Source organism: Thunnus maccoyii, chromosome 7 (assembly GCF_910596095.1).
Source record: "Thunnus maccoyii chromosome 7, fThuMac1.1, whole genome shotgun sequence".
NCBI lineage: Eukaryota > Metazoa > Chordata > Actinopteri > Scombriformes > Scombridae > Thunnus > Thunnus maccoyii.
The window spans coordinates 10,561,599-10,579,340 of record NC_056539.1 but is presented as its reverse complement, the minus strand read 5'-3'; the positions used below and the strand labels follow the sequence as shown (position 1 = coordinate 10,579,340).

At 39.1% G+C, this 17,742-nt stretch overlaps 1 protein-coding gene across 2 annotated transcripts in view; it reads left to right on the top strand.

The window, feature by feature from the left end:
* Positions 1 to 395: 395 nt before the first annotated feature.
* ddr2a (discoidin domain receptor tyrosine kinase 2a) overlaps positions 396 to 17,742 on the top strand; it is a 32,875-nt gene continuing 15,528 nt past the window's right edge. For both annotated transcript variants that reach the window (XM_042415541.1, XM_042415540.1), the window contains exons 1-2: positions 396 to 568; positions 14,915 to 15,026. In XM_042415541.1, the coding sequence (XP_042271475.1) occupies positions 14,945 to 15,026 (82 nt within the window). In that variant the 5' untranslated portion in view covers positions 396 to 568; positions 14,915 to 14,944. The remainder of the gene's footprint in view (positions 569 to 14,914; positions 15,027 to 17,742) is intronic.

The following is a 17,742-nucleotide window of genomic DNA, read 5'->3' as shown; positions in this document are numbered from 1 at the left end:
TTGATGTGATACATTGTAACGGTAACAAACAGTATAAGTTTAAAGTTTGTCATGAAATGAGAGATGACAGCCTACAGATTTAGAAGACAGCAGCACAAACGTTACCTTCAATTATAGTTGCTTCAGCCTCTAGCTGTCAAAAGAAAGGCTCTTTTCAGGAGGAAGAAAGCTTTCTGATTGAGCGTTGGATTCGGCCTTAATTGAAACCTTATGTGTGGCATGTGGAATTCTGGGACTTTGGCACGCTCCCAAGAATCCACAGAATGTGAGGTTTTTTTTTTTCTTCCTCTCTCTCTCTCTCTCTCTCTCTCTCTCTCTCTCTCTCTCTCTCTCTCTCTCTCTCTCTTTCTCTCCTCTCCCTCTCTTTTTTCCTATGTGCATGGGTGTCTTACATCAGCCCAGTGAGTCCTTGTGAAGGCGACTGACGGGCAGAGAGTGAGTGAGCGAGCGAGCGAGCGAGCAAGAGAGAGAAGGGCTCGGATTGAAACATCCAGCCGTCTGACTCTCACTGGAATAATCTGAAACCATCTCTGAACAAATGGTCTGAAAGGAAAGAAACATCTTAGAAGTAAGTCATCCTTTTTTCCTTTTTATATTTTCCACTCTGACCTTTTTTGTTTTATATCATTGTTTGAGCTGTAAAAGTTAGAACTCAAAACTCTCATCAGCTTTCTTGAAGCCTGTGAGAGTACTTAAAGGTTTCCTTGAAGAATTTCATATTGCGGGGGCCTCAGTTGCACATTTGAACTCCATGTACCTTTTGTGTGAAGTAGCTGCTGTTTGCATGGCAGACTAGAAGACTGGACAGCAGAGTAGAGCGATGCAGTGCCAGATTCAAACTCTTTGCTCTGCTGCTAATCCAGCTGTTTAAGACAGAAGCTGTTACATACTGTTTTACTTTGTTGTGGTCGACTTAAAGTGTAATTAAGACTCATTCCTTCATCTAAGCACCTCATCATTTAAAGTAACATCAGGGTTGAAGAAAGGAATATAAATGATGGGAGCTTCTCCTTCTAAATATCATAAGAACTTGAGAGGGAGTTCCACTTTTAAATAATTAATTTTAACTCTAGACATACATGAAACTCTGCGTTCTCCTTTATAAACTCAAATTGTTGACGATAAAAAAAATTTAAGTGTAATTCTGGATAACTGGAGGTTGGAGTTTTTATTGCATCTCTGTTGCGCAGAATGGCACCAACTACTCTTTTTACGAGTGACAAAAGCAGTGTAACTAATGTAAAAATTGTGTGACTGTCTTGCATTAAGCTCATATTTTCACTTGCTTTCTTGTGGCTGGGTAGTTAGAAGAATGTTTTGGAAAAGTTAAACAACTGTGGAAAAGCAATTTCTGACTCATCCATGGCTGCGTGGACTCTCTCTTAAAGTTTAGTGTGGTCAGTTGAATTGGTAAATGTTTCAGCTTTTAAAAAGATTTCCGATCCCACGAGAACATGTCCTTTCTTTTGTGTTGCGGAGGTGGTGTGTATGTTCTTCAGTGTTATGTAGGTGTTACGTAGGTGGTATGTCGGTATCCTCCTGTGGTATGTGGGTGATAGATGTCCACACAGAGGCCTCTTTTCAACCTTGTTGAAGTTATTTGGTAACTTAACACAGAAGAGTTATCTGAAGAGTTAAGAATACGTAGGAGCTCACAACTATGACATTTGAGCAGTCAACAGCAAACGCAAGAGAGGAGGCGCTGATCAATGGAGTGATTGTTACAGAGAGGTCAAGGTGATCATAAGGTCATTTTGGTAGGCTGTGTGTGCGACTACAGTAAGTGAGCAGGTTTAGTATCTGTTCATGTGGATGCTCTTTGATACTGCTGAATGATTTGCCAACTAATTGATTAGTCAATTTACAGAAAATAAATCAATGAAAGTAATTGTTTTTATGCAAACATCCTAATTTTTTGTTGTTTCCAGCTACTGTACCATTTCCCCCAGTGTGATCATTTTCTTATTTTCTCAGTTTTATGCCATTGTAATCAAATATCTCTGGGTTTTTTGACTGTTTATCCAAAATATATAAGCAGTCTGACGATATCACTTGATGCTCTGAAAACCTGTGAAGGGAAATTTGCAATGATTTAGTATATTTTTAAGACTAAACATTTAATTGATTGATGGAAAAGAAACTGTATTCTATTGATTTATTCATGATGGAAACATATCAGTAGTCTTAGGCCAGCAGGCGGGATGCACAGCAGGTACTTTTAGGTGTTTCGGTAAAGGTTACTGTTTATTTTTGTGCTGAGACTTAAGCTTCAAATGTCCAGACTGCATGGAACTGCAAACCAGTCTTACTGTTATTAAAGAGAAAATTTACCTTAAAATGATTTTATACTTTTAAAACCCTTTAAACTTCTGGTATATTCTTATTAATCTTATTGTGAAGACAAGTCAAAAAACATACTGTAGATGACATGATGTCACAGTAGTATTTCCTTCATCTACAATACTGTGTTAAAAAAACCCCATCAAAAACATCAAAAGTTAACATCAAATTCCAAAAGTAACATTCAATATTCAAGGAGAAATCAGTTGTATAAGTGGTATAAGACTTATTTCTGCACTGACAGCAGTGTACATTAAGCCTGAATGCAGCACAGGACCAGGACATGTTGTGTTTTGAGTGAGGAATGTAATTTAGTTTTTCTAACTTTAAGAAACTCATGTTCCTGCTTGTTCTGCTGTCAATTCTCTTTTAACCATCCAAGTTCATCCAGTGTCAGGTTCTGGGGAACAGTAGACAAAGCAAGCTGAGGAAAAAAAAAGTGAAATTACAAAACTTGACCTCAAATTAAGTCCGGGAATGTGCTGATCACCACAGAAGGATGATTTATGACAGTATAAGAGTATTTATGACAGTGAGTGTGTTAGCGTGGATTTTTCCTTTTAGGGCCTTTTTATTGTGTGCTAGTTAGGCTGGATGCGTAAATAGGAAACCATCTTTACCTGGGTAAATAAGTTATTTGTCAAAGCAGGATGGAGGAGTTCTTGCTTATGATGGGGAAACATATGAAATGCCTGTGGTGGATGTCAGAGGAGAGTGGATCACATACTCACATTTAGCATTTTTTTTTATTTGTGCAGACAGTTGGAAAACAGAAAGGGAGACAACGTTCAAGGGGGATTTGATCTTAGGCCATCACTACAATATCTGGGTGTAATTTGATACTTGATTCATAATTATGTACACATACTGTATATAGGCTAAAACACACACACACACACACACACACACTCAGTGGCAGTAAGAAATACAGTTGTTTGTAGAGGTTTGTAGAGGCAGCTAGTGGAGCCCATAGAGGAACCAGACTAGGCGTGTGTTATCACTGCATCTGTCTGACATGTCATTTCAATTAGCAACCCTTCCCTCCAGAGTTCGGAGACTGACTGACATCCTCACATACAGACCCGAATCACACACCACAGCAAAGGCTGTAATTTCAACCCCACATTCAAAACACGGCACTGGAGGCACCCGGTGCTTACTTAGCTTAGCTGTAACTCTACACTGAGGTTGTTTGATTGGAAGTGTTTTCAAATCAATGCCTCTGGCAGGAGAAAACCAGCTGCGTGCTCTGCTCGCTGAGGTGCATGCTGTAATTTGGTATAAATAGCAGCATTTCAGGGAACATCATCCCTAAAATACTGCGCTGTTGACTTTGCATCCCACACGTGCTTGAACTTCGACCCTGCCCAAACCAGCACTAATCACTTATCGTTTGAGGGGGATTAGGTTACATGTAGCCTCCAAGCAGCTTGCATTTGTCCCTCTTATTTTCTAACTTTGAATTATGTGCCTCTTTCTGACTTGAGTCTCCAAAACCAGAGGTGATTTAGCTCTAGTGACAGGAAATATGACAGAACTTAAATTTCTTTTGTGGTATTTTCCATTGTGGGATAATTAATGAATTAATAGAAGTGTTGCTTAGACTTCTCAAACAGGCAGATGGTCTTTTTCTGAGCACAGACAGATAACGGAAAACCAAATAATTATAGAAGATGGATGCATGTACACATTCACACACAGTAGTCAGAGCCCAAATCCTCCTCCGTGTTTGCACATGTGGCCTTGATGTCTCTCCACAGTCGTTCTTCATTCTCTCTGTGCTGTTTACAAGTGGCAGTCTCTTTTTGTTTATCTGTTTGTCTGATGTTCATCATCTCTGTCTCTCGGTTCACTGTTCCCCCAAATTACGGGCTGTCAGGGAAGATCTGAAGGTAATATTTCAGCATCAAAAGGACCTCACGACGTGCTGCAGGCTGCCACTGTGTACAAATGATAACCTGGGCAATGAATGAGTTGACATATTACCCTGTATGGACAACACTGGGCTTTTTTTTATAGAACTATTACAATCTTAATGTGAGTTAAGAGAGTTGAATTATGTGTTATTGCTTGTGTATTGGTCTTCAGGGACAGCGTCACTTAGATTCAATCATCAGTTCCTAAAAATAATGTTATTTTTCTCTACAAAGATAAAGCTTTTTCCACTCTTTTGTTTGAAAAGTGGTCATCAACTTGTCATTTGGTGCTTTGTTTAAGAACTACTAAGAAGTTACTTTTTCTGTTGAAATTAAAGAAATTACTTCTCATCATAGCTGAGTGCACAAATGCTCTTGATTGAAGCCGCATGCTTGGGATGGACCTGAGGAAGTGGAAAAAAAGAGCTTCTTGGCCTGAGCTGCTGTTTTTTCCAATCTGACAGTGTAGCTGTAAAGTTCAGGGCCTGGATATTCAATTAAAATGGCTTTCCAGTCAAAGATTTTAGGCTACTCTCCTTACATAACAAACACAACCCTTGTCATTGCATGGTAATGCACAGTTAGTGAGTCTTTGTTGAAATATTTGGTGGATTTTGCAGGTAGATAAAATACAGTGCTGAATCTGTCTGTGAGTATTTACAGGTGAGGTTAGTGGGCCTACAGCCTTTCCTGCGGTTTCTCACTTCCTTTCTCCCTTGTGGCCACTAAACATCAGCTGGTAGCCTTTATGAGCACCTGCATCCTGGTTTGAACGGTTCATGTCCTCAGGCAACTAAAGGTCCGTGATGGCACCATCAGTGAGGTGCTCCAGCAGGTGTGCTCTTGCAGCAGCATGTCAAACCAAAGACCGTAGACCTCAAATCTTAAACTAAGCTCCATTACATGGTATATGAGTAGGAGAGAGTCATTGTTGAGAGTTTATCTTTTAGGACCCTCCTTCAAAAACTCATGTCCACAAGAGTCTGTAAGACAGAATCCAGACCAGCTCCTGCATTGCGGCTCTGTAGTTTGACCTCCTTGCAAAAGAGAAATTTGTATTCAGCGAGACATGACAGAAAGGAGAGCACAGAGAGAGTAATATGTGACAAAATTCACTAGATTTAAAGTGATGAAGCCATTCATATGCACTCCAGGCCGTGAAGCAGCACAGGACCATAGCTTTTCAGCTTTCAGGTTTCATATTACTACAAAACTATTGCTTACGAAGCAGAGTCCTGTTTTTATCCACTCTATCATAGAGACACACTCAAGATCTGCCTTGTATATCATTACATGTGCACACGTGGAATAAGATATCCTATAATTAAGCCTGTAGACTAAAACACTTCTCCCCAGGTGTCACGTCTAACCCAGACAATAGAGGATTGTTTCCTGTGGAGAAAATGTAATTACATACTATATGTGTGTTTGCATGTGCAGAGAAAAGTAATGTAAGCCGGCGTGCGCGTGTGTGTCTCATTCTCAGATTTTACTGCTGGGTGTTTACATGACTCCACCTGGGTTTGATTGGGAAAAGTGATTCGGATTTCATGCATTCCCATAAAAATAAAATATCTGTGATGCTACAGCCTGAAGGGAGAAACAAGAGGATATAATAGAAAGCACATGTGGATGGTTATGGTGCATAACATATGGACACACTGTATAGCAATCAGGCTCGGCACCAACGGCGCACATAAACACAAACCTACTATACACTGTACGTATATGCCAGACATGATTTCTGGTTTGAGGTAGCAGATTTCATGTTATTTAACTTTCTGCTTGTTAAACCTGCATTGTTTTCAGCTGCTCATGTACTTGCATTGCCATTTTTTTTATTGTTTATTTAACAGGAACAATGCATTTTTTGAAGAAATGTTTCTTTATTGGACAGTTGATAGAGAGGCAGACAGGAAATAAGGGGGGGGGATAGAGGGGTGAGACATGCAGCAACAGTTCTCGGCTAGAATTGAACAGGAGACGTGGTGGTTATATGGTATGTGTCTTAACCACCAGGCCACTCCTCATGATACATGTATTGCACTAGATATAGCTGAAAGTTCATTTTCATCTGTGGTCCCTGCTAAGAAATGCAATCATGTGCCATACCATTATACCATTACAACAACCCACGCATTTGTTTCCCAAATGTTAGGAATTGTTAAAGGATACGTTCACAGACAGAAAAGTCTGTCTTAAAACAATAGTCAGGGGCCCAAATGAACATTGAAACTGTGTGGGTTTTTTTTTTTTGCTGTAATTATTTCTCCTTGTTTTGTGCAAAAATGTATTTAAAAGTTTATCTAAAGCTAAAATGAGGGTTCCTTTTTGAGCTACAGTGGAAGGATAGTAACCAAAAAAAAGAGGGAATTTGATACTTAAAATTTATTTAACTAATCTGGGCAGCTGAAGCTTCATATTAGCTTCAGATAAACTTTTAAATACATTTTTGCACAGAAGGAGGGCTGTGGATTTAGTCCCCCACCACTTACATTAGCACATTATGAAATGATCTCTTAATGGCCAGTATGAACAGAATGAATGATTACTGCAACCAAAACCTGTTTCATTGTTCATATGGCCGCCTAACTGTTGTCTTGAAAAATTGTGAACCCACCCTTTAAGTGGTCAAAATAGTCAGATGGGAAACCTTTTTAATTTTAACTTGTGTGTAATATAATGTAATATATTCCTGTGGATTTGTAGCCTGGAGATTTAACAGTATTCATCTGTGATTCAATTTAGAGTTTGATGAGGCTGTTTTTTGATTTAAACTGTAGTTATGACTGCTATGATAGACTGAAGAATCTCCAGTATTTTACTTGTTACACTGCAATGATTTTAATTCACACTCATCAAGAACATGAGTTGCAGGTTGATGAAAAAGCATGAATCCAACATCAAACAGTTTAGTGTAATATGCTGTACTTCTAATTTTGTGAAAGTATTGTAATTACCTTTCACATTTTACATGAAGTCATATAGTTGAACAGTGATTATGACCTACAGTACGTTTAAGTTGTGTGATTATGAAACCAGAGATGTAATTATAGAAACTGTCCTCTCGTCTCTTTGGGGCCTGATGGCTACTTGGACACTTTTTAGTGGCTGGATGGTGAAGTGTTCAGTTGATCTCCCCTCTGAGCCTCTACTGGTTATTCACTCTTCTGCACAGGCCCATGTAAAGCCCCGAGTGTTGACGCTGCTGTGTGTGCTTGTGTGGGTATGTAAGTGAGACAGAGACCAGGACAGAGCCAGGGAACAGAGCCAGGTAAACCTGTGTGTTGACTTTACAGGCTTTCCCAGGGTGCAGGACCTGGTGGTACACCAATGTTTCTCTTTGTGCTGGGCTTGTCCCTACAAAGACAATCTGATTATTTACACAAATAAGAAGGCCTGGGAAAACAAAATAAAACCGCCATCCTGTTTTCAGTGTGAGAGCTGTGGAGGAGGACATGAGCTCTTACTGAATGCATGACTGTGTTTCAAGTTTCTGGGTTTGTAAGACGAGCAACCATAGAGGTGAATGTCAGTGTCTGAAGCCTTGAAACTCATTAAAGTGGTGAAAACGGTTAGAATTACCTTTGCAATGACTTGTACAAATGATCGGAAACTCGTCAATCTATCTCCAATATAGATAATTCGTCCCTTGTTTCTTGGTTGAGCTCTGTGGGCTCGTAGGGTTTCTGAGGGGAGTATCTGTCCTTCACCACTTCCTGAACTAGCTAAGAGGGAGCTGATATTTATGGGGCAAAGACTCTTTTTCCCAGAAGTAGAAATTCAAGTCAATAGTCGTCCTATTCAGGAACGTTCTGCTCTAAGTTGATACAATAAACTCTGCCTGCTGGCTATCAACATTTTGGTGTTTATAAAAAACTGTTTGAATTCAGACAAAGCTCCAGTCAGATTGATTAAACCTGTTTTTTCTGTAATATTTAATGTCTCCTCCAGTCTGACTGGTGCTGTGATTTAGCACTTTAGCCTAACGAATCTATGACTGCATCTGCAGACAGATGTTAGCCTAAGTGAGTAACTGACATGTTAGATATGGTGTGTTTAACGTAAAGTGACATGCCATAACTCCCTCTGGTACAGTAGATACAGTAATTTGCCACCACATTCAGGAACCTTTACCACATATGGTTTTGTTTTTATATTTGATCTACTGGGAGAAAGTAAGTATGTGCAAAATGGCTGTCATGCTGTAATATACTGGTCGTTATGAACAGATGTAGGAAGAAAAGTAACTCTCACTATTCATTATTGTTGCAAATATGCTAAAATATTATAAATAAAGAGTATTATTTCACCTCTAAATTAATAACTTTCCACTCCCTTTTGTCATCCCAATGTATACATGTTAAAGAAATAGTTCAACACTTTGGCAAATCGTTTTTAATAAAAAACATAAGATTGTTCACTAACTTTGGCCCCGGCTATTATTGTAGCCATGACGACGAAGGTTGCCTGACTTTAAGGAAGTATTAACTTTAACCCACACCACATGTTTCTCTAACTTTAACAAAGTGATCATTTTAACCCAAACCATCTTTCCTTAAACCTAACCAGACCTTAACCATAGTGTTGTCAGATGATGAAACATTATAATTTTTTAACAGTGATTTGTAACAGACAAATGATGTTGTCCTGCGGATTACTGCTGACAGAACCGACAGATTAGTTGTTTTAATTTGGTACTTGTTGATATGAAGCTACAGCCAGCAGCTGGTTAACTTAGCTTAGCATAAAACCTGAAAACAGGGAGACACAGCTAGCCTGGCTCTGTCCAAAGGTAACAAAATCCTCCCAGCAGCTCACTAATTAACAAGTTATATGTAATTTGTTTTGTTGGCTTAAAAACTGAAGTCTAAAAAGGACAAGTTGAAGCGAATTAGTGTATTTCCGGAAATGTCAAACTAAACAAGGTAGATATCATCAGGGTCTTTGGCCACTGGATGCCCGGGAGAACAAGCTCATTTTACAATGTATGAATGATTCAGAAGGACACAGACTAAAGCTCTGACTTACTCAAATCCACCGTGTATGTAAGTAAATTCATCAGCTGAGTTTAGTTGTAGCTTGCACTCTTTTAAGACTCTAATATCTTATATATTTATGTCATGCTCCAGTTAAATGTTGACTGTGTATCTTCAACTATGTGGGTAATACTAGAAGCTCTTTACTGTGATGGAGCGATTATACAGTATGCTGTGACAAAGAAGGCCCTGTTTTGTATTATGGTTCTTGGATTATGTGTTTGTAATGTTAAATGATATAATGATATTTGGTTTATATGATTTAGGTTTGGATATGAATAAAATCAGAGTGGGGGGCCCACTGATGACACTGTGCTCAGGGGCTTTCTCACTGCCCTGGGGGTAAAAATGTCATATTTCACTGAAGGACAGAAAAGGAACATATGAGGTCAACCTTCCTTTAAGAGTTATTACCAAGACATTTACAACATATGGTGTGGAGTTACGGCACAGTGAAGGAGGGACCTGACGGGAACTTGACCAGTTCTGCTCTCACTGAACAACCAGTGACACTTTGATTTGTGTTCAATGCTCAGTTGGACCTTTGAAATGTGTCAAACATACAACTGTACTTTAAAAGGCCTTGTTTTGATTGCATTAGACACTTTCAGCTTGAGTTTATTTTTTCTTCCTATTCTGAAAGCTTTTAGAAGTGTCAGTGAACCTGACTTTGGTTTATTTTCATGAATGTGACCCTGGAGTGTGCTGTGTTGCGGTGCAGACTTTGCTGAACGTTAGCTGCCCCGTATGAAAGATAATAGATCAGAGTCAGTTTTTATTCTTTTACAACAGTTGGAATTTTAAAAAACAATATGTTATGTGCATATAGAGTAATGTTCAATACACATGATCTAAAATTCACTGTATATTTAATAAACACCCACGAAACACCTTTATACCGTTCATCATTGTTAATAACAGCATTTTATTGATCCTTTTTTGATACCAAGGATGCCTCATTTGACATATACCAGACCAAGTATGCCCATTTTTTGTGTTTTGCAAAATCTAATACACAAAAGCAGTTTCAAGGGGAAAATCTACTATAGTCTGTGACTAGAACATTCACATATATTCTCTCATGGTGCAGAAAGACCAGTAACACAATGTTAGTCTGACTACAAGTAATCTAAGATATCTGAAGGTCTGTAGACTTCACTTTGCATGCATAAAACCCATTCCTTACACTCCTACATTCCTGTGTGATCATACTGTAGTGCAGTTTGTGGACATATATCTGTATCCAAATTGCTGCCTTTGTCCTGATTTGAAAGCCCACTAGCTAAAGTCCAGAGGTGCATCTTTACTCCCCTTTCACCCTCCACTTTGTCTCACTTCCATCTCAGTCCCCTCACACCCACCCTGCACTTCTCCCTCATCTCATCCACTCCTTTTCTCTGTCCTCACCCGAGTGACTCTCCCTGTACCTGTTTACGTTGGACTGCCTGCATTGGTTTATGAGCTTGTAACAAGCTAATGAGCTCAACGCTCCTTAAACAGTAGGTGGACCTAGTTTACCTGGGCGCCATACAGAGGAGAGCAGACTTTACATCAGATCAGTGATAGCCAAACCAAACTCTGCCTTTTACTTTCTGCTGCTCGTTAGCATACATGGAGGGAAATATTTTTCCAGAAATTCTCCTCAATTAAAAAACACTTTAAAGAAATCTTTGACACGTTACAGTCCATATTCTCTGGCTCATTGTATGTGTTTGAATACCAAGGGCCCAGAGGTCAAACCTCCATCTCTCTGTGCTCCGCTCTGCCATACAGGTGGGGACGGATGCAGTATGTGACCTAGATCTCCTGTCTATTTCCTGTTCCATCTCTCAGGAGCTATGAGAATAAATTCACCACTGAAGGGTTTGTGCAGCTGGTCTTCGTTGCAGGACTCTGTCTCCAATCCCCCTATCTCTCTTTTACTCTTTCTGCATGTGTTTTCAGGGCGGAAAAATCAATGTTACTGTGAAATGTGACTGTTTAAATGAACTGTGAGGAGCAATGTTTATTGTAACAAGAAAAGAAAAGTTGCATCTGCCGGACTTGTATGAAATGATTGCTGGTATTAAGTTCATTATGAAATGAGACAGCTAATGATCTTTGTATGGACTCATAATAAATAAACGGATTTGGACACAAATTTATATACTCTAAGTTGAAATTTAAACCTTCTGATGATTTGACAGTGCTTTCAAAAGCCCTTTTCTTTATTTTTCTACAGTTTTTCCCACAAAAGTTTGTGATACGTCTTTGAAAGTGAAAAGGGAAAAAATCTTGGAATAGATACTTTTTGAAACCGAGATAGGACATGAATAAGTTTTTCCTGCTATGTTCCTGAAAGACGAGAATGGAGAGGAAGTTTCCAGAGCTGTGAACCTGTGCCTGTAGCTGCAGGGCCGCTGACTGATCTCATGTCACTACAGCAGAGGCCGGTTAGGGAATAACAGCTGTTCACCTCATACAGGTATCGAGAACACAGCTGGAACCAGAGGAGGCAACGGCAATACAACCGATACACAGAAAATCAATTTTCCACATTTTAACAGCCACTAAAAGATGACCAAATAAGTTTCCGGTGTTGAACTTGGACCAAACTTAACTTGTGCGCTAAGTATATCAACAATGGCTTGAATCTCATATTTGCAGCTTGAATGTTGGAAAGAAACTGAAGAACAGAACAATGGTCTACTGTATTGATCCCATTTAATACCAGTCACACACACTTTACATTACAGACAACCATTTTCCAAAGTCTACCATAGCCTTTAACACGTCTTTCCTACCTTTTAGGCAATTGCCAGCCTCAGCACATATCAATTAGTATTAAATCAACCTCAAGAGACCTGAAATTTTGTTGGCTTCATTTAATTGATTAGTGATTGTTTTGAGACTTGGCTGCATCTTTTTTGAGGCAACAATGACTAAAGTCACATTATTGCTATTCATTTAATGGTAATCACTCCCATACTTGTAGAGATCTTTCACAATATATTTCAAGATCAACTGACTGAGTCCTATCCCTATTTATGGCATGCTTTGGGCAAACACTAATGTGAACTGTACGCTATTTGGAGTAAATGGGCTAAAACATGCAATCACACCAGTACGATCCTTTGAGAGTCTCCAAAAGTAGAACCAAAGGGCAATTCTCCTGCCCAATACAGCACAGGCAGCCTTCACATAAATGTTCTCCAGCACATGGTAAACACATTTTTGACTTCCAAATACACACAAGCCATCAGCTGTTTGTGTTTCATTAGCTTTCGAAAGGCCAAGAGGAGTTAAGCTTAGTGAAGGAGCCTCAGTGGGAAGTGGCTGTAACCTGAAGCTGCAGAAATGGAAGTAAGAAAAGCAACAAGATTATGTGTGAGGGCACAATGAAAGAAGCAAGTCAGGCTGTAATTAGTGTCACAAAATTCAGTGGGTGGACCATCAGCGCTGGTTGCACGAGATTAGTTTGAGGTTGTTTTGACTCAAGGACTGCTTTATGGGTCTTGTTTGAGCACTGGCTCGTATCAAGTTGCTTTGGATCAGTATCAGTATTTATGCACAACATCTTTGGAAGAAACGAACCGTAACTATCAGGGTTGTTATTTACAAAAAATATTTCATATTTCCAAGCACACATGTCTGATCATTGTAGCAAGGCAATGTGGAAATTGTTATTTGATCATTAAAAGTAGCCTGCTGGGCAAAAATGAAGTGAATTTGGGCATGAGCTCAAAATCAACAGGTCTGGATTTGTTTCCCAGAGCACATAAGTGAACCTGCACTTCATATATGTCAGAGGTTAATTTGGACAAAGGTTAACTGGTAAGTAGAGTTATTGCTGATGGAGACTGAATATACTGTAAGCAAAGAGAAAGAAGTATAGAGATGACATTTTAGGAACAGGGCCATTATAGTAGTGTAATACTGCACAGCAGATCACACAGTGTGTGAATGAAGGCCTGTACTGTAGTGTATCCAGTCTTCTCCCATTGAGCAAAATGCTGCTGATCCTTCTGTTATTTCATCGGTGAAACGTCAGGGAGATGTTGTTCTTGGCCGGTGATGAAGACCAGGAAATGTCTGACACACACACACACTGATGTCTCTCTGTGTAAATTCCCACAGTCCTCTTGGTAGTTTTGTTTTGTGTCATTTGTCATGTGGGTTTAGATAACCCCGCTTTAGTGATGTCTTTTAGTATTTACATTTGGAACTGGAGCACAAAGCTTATCACCTTTACAACAATAAATATAAAAACTCATTAGATAGTGGCTAAAATATTCAGAAACCACTGAAAATTAAGACTTGAGCAGTAGGACTGGGTAATATATCAATATTATATTGATATTGTGATATGAGACTAGATATCATCTTAGATTTTGGATATTGTAAGATTGTGATATGGCATAAGTGTTGTCTTTTCCTGGTTTTAAAGGCTGCATTACAGTAAAGTGATGTAATTTTCTGAACTAACCAGACTGTTGTAGCTGTTCTGTTATTTGCCTTTACCCACTTAGTCATTATATCCACATTACTGATGATTATTTATGAAAAATCTCATCGTGTAAATATTTTGTAAAAGCACCAATAGCCATCGCTACAATATTGTCACAATATCAATATTGAGGTATTTGGTCAAAAATATCATGATATTTGATTTTTTTATCCATATCACCCTATCAAGCAGCTTTTCCCCCACCAACTAACATAAAAGATTAAACATGTCTCATTGCTCATTTTCTATACAATTTTGTTACATAAGATGTGATTAACATGGTGCGAACAATAAAACTAACCTCGGTTACATAACAGATTTTCAGCTGCAGTAAAAGCGCCTCGGCTCCAAGCACTTAACTTAGTCATGATTAGATAACTACAACATTTCCCCTCTTCGGTCAGTGTGGCTGAAAAGTGTTCAAGCATATGACTCAACACATCCATGTTTAAACATATAATGAGCAAAGTTGAATGTGAGGTTACCAAGTAATCCGCTTTTTCCTTGTATGTCTGTCTTTTGAAATTCTACATTTGGGCAGTCAAATCATAAATGAACTGTGGACAGAAACTAGTTGAAACTAGTTGTTTTTCTCGGCTGTTGGACTAAGCGGTCAGTTGGAGGCGGCTTGTTGGCGCTGCGTCTGTCCAGCTGAAGTCATGTCTGTGACTCAGTGTCTCAACGTCTCTTTCTCCTCTCCCACCGTCGTTTGTCCCTGCATTCATTCATCATTTGTTCCTACAATTACAGTGTATAATGTCTAATTATAAAATAAAAAGCTGCATTTTTTTTAATTGCATATGAACTGAAATCCTTTTCTGTCTTGCAGGGGTGATATTCAAATATCCCCACCACAGTTAGAGTTTAATAGAGTGATAAAGCACTAAATAAATGGAAATTCCACTGTGAGGTGCCAATTATTGTGTCTTTTATTGAGTGAAATAAAAACATGCATCCAATTAAACTTCCATTTTCCCTTATATATCCAAACAAATGTTTGGTTCCCATGCATACAGACAAGTAAATAGTAATAAAATGTGTTCATCATGTAATACAAGCTTACATACCGAGCTACTTTTCACAGTTTTCTCACAGACGTTTGTGTAACCTGCTTTTTCCATCTTGTTTTTCAGGTTGGAAGCCTGTCTGTGCATGTGTTTGTGATGAAGCACCTGTGGGACGTTCACTTCCTCCTGCTCATCCTCCTCTACCTGTTAGGAGCTGTCACATCACAGGTCAACCCAGGTCTGTGCATCTCCCATTCTACTGAGCAAGGGTGTTGGGTGTCTGTATTCAAGTTTCAGACTGCAGTGAGATCATATTCAAGAGTTTGTGAATACTATAAAATGACTTTTGTGAGTCCTGGGTAGTGTTTTTGGGTTTGGTGCTCCAGTCCAGTCCAGACTGCGACTGATTCAGATTTTGGATAAGTGCTGCTTTGTGGTCCCTTCTCTCTGGTTTGGCCTCTTTGATCCCAGCATGCATGTGTTTCTTCAGCTCTCCCTCCACGGCACGGGTGGTTTTTGTGATGTCAATGAAATAGGACCAATAATTTTTTACGAGGAAATAGAGTAGCAACATTTGGTGGGCAGAGACAGAGTCAAATAGGAACCGAAGAGAGGTTTTTGGTTATTGTTGAAATGGTAGAAATACAGCAGATATTTGCCAGTAAAAACCGTGATCTGGCTACTGTTTATGATTTCAGTTTCAAAGCTTCTATCATCAGGCTGAGTTTTCTTTGTTGTTGAAAGGATAATGAATGAATATACTCAAACTAAATAGTAATTAATGATAGTTGGTCAGAAAAGTTCAGCTCAAAGTTTACAGGCCACACTGACCTCACTCAGCAGTGTTTAAAAAGAAAAAAAAAAACAGCAGTGAAAAAAACGCCCCATCACTTCCACATCCTCCTGCCTCACTCCGCCCCACTTATACTTTCTAACTAAAACTTTTGACATCATATTCTACTGTGCTATAAAACTGCAAATCCTATTTCCTTTTGAGAAAGTATGAAAATAGCAAACATGAGGTCATGTAGGGGGTTTCTGCTCTCAGACGGAGCTCAGTAAACAGTTTAACCCTTGCTTTCACTTGGTTTTTAACAACAGCTAGTTTCTGGAGTGTTCACTTGTACCTTGAATCCTTTTCACCATCTTTACAGGGTGAGCTGCACACGCACAGGCACGCTACATGAAAACACACACTCTCAAACCTAGTTTATTCTGTTAGTCATTCTTTTGTTCTTTGTGCCAAACAAGAAATGAGCAGAGACTTTTGTAAGAAGCTCAAAGAAAGTGAGGAAAGAAACAGAAAGAGCCAGTGAGATAGAGATCATAGAGTGTTTATAGAGGGAGTTTTCAAGTAAAATAATGTGTGCATGCTGTGGTTACTTTCATGCATATGTCTCCTTACATATATATCTATTTTTGTCTATTTAACCAGATGTGAATGTAACATAGGATGCTTGATACATTTCAAGGTTTCTTCAGAAGCTTAGATTTTGCACCGTTCAGCGTTCAACACCAAAAATTTTGACCATGGATATTTTATGAGACATCTTTTCAACTACACTTAATTAGGAGTTTGAATGTTTGACCCCTGTGGGATTTCTCTTCTTTCTGTGTTTTTGTGAGTGTGTATATGTGTATGTGTGTGTGTGTGTGTGTGTGTGTGTGTGTGTGTGTGTGTGTGTGTGTGTTTGTGTTCCTGCTCACATGCATATACCCGCATGCACACGCATGCTGTGGATCCAGCTATCCCACTGGAGTCTGTGGCTAATGCATACCAGACATTCTGACAGCAGGAAAGTCCATTGAAATAGGCTCTGTCTTTCTCCCCGGCACTTGTGTGTATGTGTATGTGTGTCTGTGCGAGTGTGTGTTTCCCAGTATTTGACCACTCATAAGTCATGGAAAGGACTGTTTGTGCATCTGATCATGGTCAACAAGTTCACTGTTTAAGAAAAAGATTTGTATCTATAATCCGAGGGATTCCTTCACCCAAAAAACAATTAGGTCAAAAAAATCACCTCCAGTGTCATTAAAAGCTTAAAACTCAACCTGCTCTAATATATGGAAGCAGGATATATCCACCTATAATTCTGTCTAATGCTTTAGTTCTGCTGCATTGAGAAGAGGGTCATTTTTCCACAGTCTGGAAATATTCATGGCTGAATTTAGTAGAGCTGAGATGTTGAGTGATGCCAACTTTCCCCTGTTTAAAATTCCCAAGCAATGGAGTTATACCATCCCTGTCTTTCCCATTTTACCCCTGAGTGGGCGAACTTTATTTCACTGTGGAGAAGGAGGAGGTATGCACGTGAGCAAAGGCCCAGGGCAGAACAGCCAAATATCACGCAGTGTTATTATTGTGCGGGCTTCTTCTCCTTGTGAATGTTTAGGAGTAAATCTTAAATGAATGAATGAGTGGGTGGATGAATTAGAAGTTCCTCAGTGGATTTCTTCAGTGAGAGAAGAAATAACACAGTATTTCACTTGAAAATGAAAAGTTTAATTCATAGGCAATAAAACGCTATCTTGCTGAGTTCAAGTACAGTCAGGAGTTTTGCCGCTACGGTCATACTTGCACTGGTATGACTAGTAGCTTATGGTGGCTAATGTTAGCAAATATTAGATAGATATTGCTGTGTAGCTGTCATTAGTGAGTCAATTTGCTGAGGCTAAAAACTTTTATATTACTGCTATGCTATGTTTTAGCATGTCACTGATTTCTTTAAGTTCATCACAAAAGACTAACACATCGTACCTCACCAGAAGTCACCAGTTGTTGCTTCCTGTTTGCGGTCCCTTTGTGCTCTTTAAAACAACTGACTGAGTGTAATTGAATGTATTTAAAGCTGCACTAAAAATATTTTTATGTTTCACTCATAATGACCCAGCTTTACAAAGTGTTTTAGCATCTTTCAGCCCATTGTTTTGGTTTTTCCTGTCCGCAGCTTAAC